General features: G+C 45.7%; 1 protein-coding gene across 1 annotated transcript in view; it reads left to right on the forward strand.

Moving 5' to 3' along the window:
• RS1 (retinoschisin 1) overlaps positions 1–8,275 on the forward strand; it is a 34,290-nt gene extending 26,015 nt beyond the window's left edge. Inside the window, exon 6 of the mRNA XM_033950054.1 lies at positions 7,407–8,275. Coding sequence (XP_033805945.1) covers positions 7,407–7,559 — 153 coding nt within the window. The 3' untranslated portion in view covers positions 7,560–8,275. The remainder of the gene's footprint in view (positions 1–7,406) is intronic.
• The last annotated feature ends 354 nt before the right edge of the window (positions 8,276–8,629 follow it).

An 8,629-nucleotide genomic window follows, 5' to 3' on the forward strand; every position in this document is an offset into this window, starting at 1 on the left:
AATGGACATGGTTGCTTTAAAAACAGCCTTCAAAAAGTGGGCTTTTAGCCTAGATTTGAATATTGCCAAAGACAGAGCTTGAAGTACTGACTCAGGCAGTCTGTTCCAGACATTAGGCCAGATATAAAAGATTCCCCCCTACTCCTATTGTATTTCGCCTTCCCTTTCTTTTAGTTTAAGTAATATATCCTTCCCATTTGCCTATATGTATCTCGTTTTGTCTGTACTGTTCTTGTGAAATTGTTCCCCATGATATTATATTTTCTAACTAGTGTTTAAGCCCGTTACAATAACGGGTGCTAGAGTAGATGTCTGTATGTCTGTTTTTTGTTTTTTATTTGTCTCTCTCTGTCTCCCTGGACGCTGTCTGTCTGTCATTCTTTGTGTTTGTGTCTGTGTCTCTCCCTGGTCCCCTGTCTGTGCGTCTTTCTTTCTGTCTGTCTCCCTGGCCCCCCTGCTTGCCAAGCAGCCTCCTTTCCCTCTCCCCCTGTTGTGCAATGCCTGCCTGCTTCTTGGGCCCCTTCTGTTCCCTCCCATGATTGCTGTCTGCCCCCAGAATAACCATCTCCCCAAAGCAGCCCCCTTTCACTCTCCCTCTGGCCCCCTGTTGTGCCATGCCTGCCTGCTCTGTGGCCCTCTTTTGTTCCCCCCATGATTGCTGTAGGCCCCCAGCACAACCATCCCCCCAAAGCAGCCCCCTTTGCCTCTCCCCCTGTTGTGCAATGCCAGCCTGCTTCGTGAACCCCCTTCTGTTCCTCCCCCCCTCCCTGATTGCTGTCTGCCCCCAGCACACCCCTCCCCCCAAAGCAGCCCTCTTTCGCTCTCCCTCTGGCCCCCTGTTGTGCCATGCCTGCCTGCTCCGTGGCCCTCTTTTGTTCCCCCCATGATTGCTGTCGGCCCCCAGCACAACCATCCCCCCAAAGCAGCCCCCTTTGCCTCTCCCCCTGTTGTGCAATGGCTGCCTGCCTGCTTTGTGCATTCAGCATAACCCTCCCACCAAACAGCTCCCTTTTCTGCCTGCTCCATAGCCCTCCCGTTCTTACCTGTCTCCATCCATCCATGGTTGCTGCCGCTCCTGTTCCTGTTCAAAGCGGCCTGCTTAGATTCATGGGCGGCTGTATTGAACCTCGCAGGCCACTCTCCATATGATAGCATGTTCCTTCTGACGCGATCGCATCAGAGGGAACGTGCTTCATGTGGAGAGCGGCCTGCGAGGTTCAACACAGCCGCCCATGAACCTAAGCAGGCCGCTTCAAACAGGAGCGGCAGCGGTTGGTGGGGGAGTCGTCGACACTGCTGCGGCGCAAGGGGATCGGGGCCATGCTGCCAGCGGGACAGCCCCCAGCTCTCTCCCTCCTCCCCTCGCGCGCTGTGGAGGCGATCGTTGGCTGGCTGCGGTCCTGGCTTGGAGTGGGCAGGGGGTGCACTTGTCTTGCGCGTGAGGCCAGACCGTAAGCCTCGCATGCACACTTCCTATGTGTGCTACAGCTCACGGAAAACGGACGCACGCATAGGAAGTGCGCATGCGCGGCTTACCGTTTTATTATATTAGATATTTTTTAAATATTTGTAAACCACTTTGCACATAAAAGTGGTATATCAAGACCTAAATAAACTTGAAGGGCCAGAATATGGAGTTGGCTATAAAGGAGAAGGGTACAGATAAGAGAGACTTATCCAATGAGCTGAGTGCCGGGGGGGGGGGGGGAGGGGGGAGTGTGGGGAGAGAGGAGAGATACTGAGGAGCTGCAGAGTGAATGCGCTTATAAGTCAACAATAACAATAACTTTATTTTTGTATACCGCAATACCACAAACAGTTCAGAGCGGTATACAGAGGAAGAGACTGTACACAGACAGCGATGTTACAGAAAAAAAACTTTCAAATTACATTACATTACATTACATTAGTGATTTCTATTCCGCTTGTGCCTTGCGGTTCTAAGCGGATTACAAGTTAGAGGACTGGACATTTCCAGTAGCATTGCAGTACATGTAATCAAGAATGTGTCCAGTTACAATTGTTAGTCTGGACTTTTCCAGGAGAAATTGATAGCAGGTAGTAGATAGTGATAGGTTGTTTAGACGAATAGAGATAATACTGTCCGGATTCAGGGTGTTGCTGGTGGTGGTGATGGAGGTGGTCATGAGAGCATTTTCTAATACTTTTGTGAGGTTATGATGATGGGAAGTGTTTTTTGAAGAGATGAGTCTGAACCGTATGAGGAAATGGATAGAGAGCCAGTGAGGTGACTGGAGGAGAGCGGTAATGTGAGCCTAGCAACACTGGCGGGATGTGTCGTGCAGCAGAATTTTGAACAGATTGATGGGGGGAGAGACGATTTAGTGGGAGACCTCTGAGAAGCAAGTTGCAGTAATCTAGGCAAGAGGTGCTAAAAGTGTGGATAAGGATTTTGGTAGGGTGCTCAGAAAGGAAATGTCAGATTTTGATGATATTATAGAGAAAGAAATGTCAGGCTTTAACGGTCTGTTGGATGTGCAGAGTATATCACCACATTTTTATGAACTAGTAGCTAGACCACTATTAAAGGAGGACTTGGATGTCTCATTGGCTTGAAATTCCTGCCCGTTTTCTAACTTGTCGGCAGCTTCTAATTATAGAATGACAGGGGGATAAATTTCTCCCCATCCCCACAGGAACTCAATTTCTCCGTCCCTGTCCCATTCTGGTAAGTTCTGACTTAACCGCACAAGCCTCAAACAGTTATGATTTTAAAGTGTTTGAGGCTTGTACAGATGAGGACGGAGCTTAGGCATTGGTTGAATGAGGTATTATGACATCACAATCTGAGCTCTAGAATGTTGCTACTTAGGATTTTAAAGTGTCTGAGGCTTATGCAGATGAGGACGGAGCTTAGGCATTGGTGGAATGAGGTATTATGACATCACAATCTGAGCTCTAGAATGTTGCTACTTAGGATTTTAAAGTGTTTTGAGGCTTGTGCAGATGAGGACGGAGCTTAGGCATTGGTGGAATGAGGCATTATGACATCACAATCTGAGCTCTAGAATGTTGCTACTTATGATTTTAAAGCGTTTGAGGCTTGTGCAGATGAGGACGGAGCTTAGGCATTGGTGGAATGAGGCATTATGACATCACAGTCTGAGCTCTGGAATGTCACTACTTATGATTTTAAAGCCTTTGAGGCTTGTGCAGATGAAGACAGAGCTTGCAGGAATGGGGGAGGGACAGGAAAAGAAATCGTGGGGATGGGATGGGAAAATTAGTTCCTGCAGGGTCGGGAAAAAAATGTGTCCCCGTGTCATTCTCTACTTCTAATGTGTGAAGTGTGTATCGTATCAATTGAACAAGTTTGGCAAGTTTCTGAAGACTTGCACACAGGGTGGGGGAGCAGTTCTGCAAAGTGGGTCCAGACATTGCCGTGTTTAATACGGGCGTAAATAATTAGAATATTAGCATGTGACTTTAAGAATAGGTGTGGTAGCCTGTCTGGCCAGGAGGGCGGAGCTCAAGGAGAGAGCGGGGAGTTAAAAGACCTCTGGCAGAACAGAACAGGCCTGAAGTGAAGGAATCCCAGGAGGTTCTTGTTAGCTGCAGTACCTGAGGGGATCCTGGTGAAGAGAAGCAGTGCCACCACACACCTAGCTACCCTGTATTCACCAGCAGCAGAAGCTTATTCGAAGTAGGCCAAGTTTATCTTGGAACCTGGATGACATTGGGGCTCATTTTCAAAACAGAAGAATGTCCAAAAAGTTGCATAAAGGGGCAGATGGGTGTTTTTTTCTCACCAAACCCTTCCAAGTCGCTATTTTCTCTGCTGTTCATTTGTAGAGCGTCTAACTTTCAAAGGGGTGTTTTGGGCGTATGGTTTGGCAAGGACTAGAAGGACCAGGAGTCATCTCCACAATACAACCACAAATGAACCAAAAGTGGAGATTTTTCAAAGATACAAGTGTAATTGTTTATTTCGGGGAAAGAGAAGTCAGGGAAGCAGCTACCAGGAAGTATAAGAGATGGGGGGGCCAGGGTTAGGTTAGGGAGGCCCAGAGGGAGAAGAAGGAAGAAGTGGCCCCAGGAAACTCCTTAACAACTACCACGAGACATTCTGCTCGATCGAGTACCCTTTTGATGTTGCTTTTATCTGCAACAAGCTTGACTCTGCAAAATATATTGCGTTATCAATAAGGCTCCTGAGACAGGCCGTTTGGGCTGATACACGTGTGTGTCGAGCCATTGCACAAATGCAGCAGAGCTTTGAAATAAAACAACTACACTTGTATCTTTGAAAAATCTCCACCGTTGGTTCGTTTGGCAAAGACTAGGGTAGGCATACGATTTGGACATTTTTTTTTTTTTTTTTGCAGTAATTTGAACATTTGGGGCTAGACCTATTTTAACAACAAATAAGGAGCAAAAAGATGCCCAAACTGACCACTGGATGGATCTAAGCATGACTTTCCCACACTCTCCAAATAGTCACTAACCCCCTTCCCCTCCCCCCCCCCAAAGATGTGAATGGAACAGTACATGCCTGCCTGTATGACAGGTTCCGATTTTATAGCCAGTCCTAGTAGAGCAGTAAACAGGTTCCTGAGTATCCTAAGGGACATTAAGCCCAGGATCCTGTTTTCAACAGTGGCCAATCCAGATCCCAAGGAGAAAACCAGATGTTATCTAAAGTTTATTTCCAAAGCACCCAACATGGGGCCCTGTTTCGGCGGGAAACCACCTGCTTCAGGGGTCAAAATGCTCTGTAGAGCTTTAAAGAAAAGTGGAGAGATGATACTAAGGAAATGTACAATTCTAGCAATGAAGAAGAAAAGATTACTTTAAAAATACATCAGGTTTTAGCTCGGACAAGCCTGGGAAAATCAAATAAACCACTTACATTTGCTCAGTATCATCTCTCCACATTTCTTTACAGTTCTGCAAAGCATTTTGACCCCTGAAACACAGCCCTGTGTCAGGTCCTTGCATTTTGGGTACTTTGGGGGGGGGGGGGGAAGCCTTTTGATTGTTCAAGCCTGGCTGCTGGAAGTTTTTTGGTCCACCCCTATTGCTTCTTTTAAGGTGTAAATGTTACTGCCTTCTTCATAGAATTACCCCCATCATATCTGGAATCAGGAGGATTCTGGGAATGGGACCAGCATAGCTGGGAAACCTTCTTCTAGAGATCTGTTCATTTCACACAGGAATGTAATACACTCGGCATCAAGGATTGGCTACAAGCAGGTTAGGTTTGCAGGATATCCACCATGAATAAACCCAAACGATGAAGTTATGACCGTCTTATTTTGGTCACACCGTCAGAAGAGAGAGGTCAATGGAGGAGGACATCACGTTTGGGAAGATCGAAGGAACTAGGCGAAGAGGGCAATCTGCAATCAGATGGCTGGACATGTTGAAAACAGCCGTGAGGATGACGCTGGAGAACCTTACGATATGATAATAACAGTTTATATACCTCAGGACCGTGAAGTTCTATGTGGTTTACAATGATTAAAAAAGTTACAGATTGAGTAGTATTAACATCGTTAAGATTTAGCGGTCAGTTATTGTTCAGTGTAGCTGCCTAAGTATTTTAGGAACAAATATATTTTTAGGTGTCTCCTAAATTCCCCATAAGTATTCGCAAGGGTTCATAGACAGTAACGCAGAAGACAAAGGCGCACAGCACGGAGACGTGCGCTGAAGAAAAAGACTGTTTTTAGGGGCTACGATGGGGGGTTTTGTTGGGGAGCCCCCCCCACTTTATTTAATACAGATTGCAGCGGCGTTGTGGGGGATTTGGGGGATTGTAATCCCCCCACATTTTAGTGAAAACGTAACTTTTTCCCTAAAAACATGGAAAAAGTGAAGTTTTCAGTAAAATGTGGGGGGTTACAACCCCCCAAACCCCCCACAACGCAGCGCGATCTGTATAAAGTAAAGTGTGGGGTTCCCCCCCCCACACCTCCTGTCGTAGCCCCTAAAACCAGTCTTTTTCTTCAGCGCACGTCTCCGTCCTCCACGCTGCGCTCAGTTGTCTGCTCGCGCCTTTGTCCCGGCACGCTTTTGACCTGACACCATTTGCAAGTATGAGTAATTGTTTCAGATCTTTACCCCATAATGCTGCCCGATAAGAAAAGAAATGATGATGTCTTTTAAATTTACATCCTTTAACCGGTGGAGAAACAAAATTCAAGTTTGAGCTTCTCTTAAGTCGATTGGTTGAGAAAGAGAAAAGGTCAGTTATATATCTGGGGGCTAGGCTGAAAAGTACCTTAAAACAGAAACTTCACACGTGCCTCCATCGGCAGCCAATGCAGGAGTCGGTAGGAAGGAGTTACATGGTCGCACTTCTTACCAGACTAGTACAAAAGCGATTTCTTTTTAGATCTGTAATTCATCAAGACGCTAAGACTCAAACAAAAGTCGATGGCACCTACCACAGAAGGTGCAATGGAGGTGCAAATTTATCTCATGCATTTTCATGCTGGTTATCCTGCAAACCCGACATGCTTGTGGCACTCAAGGACCGGCTTTGCCCATCCCTGCTCTGTCTATATAAACCATAATAGTGAATCATACCGTTACAGTCAGCACAGACATCAAAAAAGGTGGCAGAGGCGGGGGTGGAAACTGAAGTCTCTTGCACAATAGCAGTAGGAAAATGAGTCGCTCTTGTGCCTCTCTTGCATTATGGTCGCTTTGGTTCAGACCGTGTGCAATGATGTCACCCAGCTGTGGAGATTACAATTAGAGAATGACACGGTGACAAAATTCATCACCGTTCCCATCCCCGCGGATAACCGCAGGAAATAATCCCATGTCATTTTCTAGTGTCTATTTCAACCTCGGTCCTTCTACACCAGCATTCTTCAAAGCAAAACTTGCGGGTCAGTGGTTGTGGCCATTCATACTCTGATTCTTATGTGAGCCAAGGATAATGAAGCCATTGTGACATCACTGATGTGATTGGATCTTAGGCACTGGTGGAATGAGGCATTATGACATCACAATATTTGCTCTGGATGCCAGAGACTGTCATTCTGTAGTGTCTGTTTCAACCTCAGTCCTTCTACACCAGCATTCTTCAAAGCAAAGCTTGCGGGTCAGTGGTTGTGCCCAATTATACTCTGATTCTTCCCTCTCTCCTTAAAGAATGACATGAAGATGGTTTCCTGCGGTTATCCGCAGGGACGGGAACGGTGATGAATTTTGTCACCGTGTCATTCTCTAATTACAATGCAGCTTGTCCTTAAACACAGGAATGCACTTGTACAGTGTGGCACGAGCTGTCCGAACACTACTTTGCAGGTTGCCATGGAAACTCGCAGCATTTGTGAGGGTTGCCCACATACCGAGTCAAATAAACCTGTTTTGGGGTTTTGGTTTTTTTTTTTTTGTTTACTTGACGTCTTTCTTGTCTGCTTTCTGTTCAGGTATTCTACGGAAACTCAGACAGGTCGTCTGCTGTCCAGAACTTCCTTCGGCCGCCAATTGTAGCCCGCTACATACGAATTATACCATTGGGTTGGCATGTGCGCATTGCTATAAGAATGGAGCTGCTACAGTGTATGAGAAAATGCACATAACATCCTGAAAGAGTGGAAAGCTTGGTCTTTTACAGTGGAAATAAATGTTTTCATTGTTAAGACATACAAAAAAGGCAGAAAAAGAAGTTGGCTTTGAAGAAAATGGCGCACAAGCAAACACCAAATACGTGACTGTGCATGGTCCTTTAAATGACCTAAGGGGGGGGGGGCATGTTATATATTTCGCAAATACATTAGAAAGATAAGATAGAAATGAAGAGAACCTATCAAGATAACAATTATAGGCCATCAGTGTTGAATCTGGACACAGCTTTGGGAATATAAATATTTATGTGGTTAAGTGACACTTATAAACTATTGTGCAGAAACTTGATTTTATAAAATCCAAGAAAGTGGGAAGAAACCACAGTATCAAACTGTGGGTTGTTTATTGTATAGATAAGTCTCAAACATGGATAGAAATGTTCAACAATGCAGGACCCAATTGATAAGAGAAAGGGATGGGTCTTTTTGTAGTTTTGCAACCACACTCAAAGCGGTTTACATACAGGTACTTCAAGCATTTTCTGTTTCTGGCCTGGTGGGCTCACAGTGGAGGATTAAGTGACTCGCCCAAGGTCACGGGGAGCAGTGCAGGGTTTGAACCCACAATCTCGGGGTGCTGAGGCTGTAGCTCCACTGCTCCACAGTCTCCCCCAATACAATGTCAGACGTGAGCCAAGTATAGAACAATGAAGCCATTGTGACATCACTGATGAGGTTGGCTCTTATTGGTGGAATGAGGCATTATGACATCAGGGACTGGGACTTGTATTCTGCCTTTTTGTAATTATACTATCACACTCAAAGCAGTTTACATACATGTACTTCAAGCATGTTCCCTATTTGTCCTGATGGGCTCACAATCTATGTAATGTACCTGGGGCAGTGGAGGATTAAGTGACTTGCCTAGGGTCATAAGGAGCAGCATGGGGTATGAACCCACAACCTCAGGGTACTGAGGCTGTAGCTCTAACCAACACAACATTCTTACACTATGCTACACTTAAACTGATAAATTTAAGAGGGATATTTCAGATTATAAAAAGGGAAATACATACGAGGGTCAT

Source organism: Geotrypetes seraphini, chromosome 6, assembly GCF_902459505.1.
Source record: "Geotrypetes seraphini chromosome 6, aGeoSer1.1, whole genome shotgun sequence".
NCBI lineage: Eukaryota > Metazoa > Chordata > Amphibia > Gymnophiona > Dermophiidae > Geotrypetes > Geotrypetes seraphini.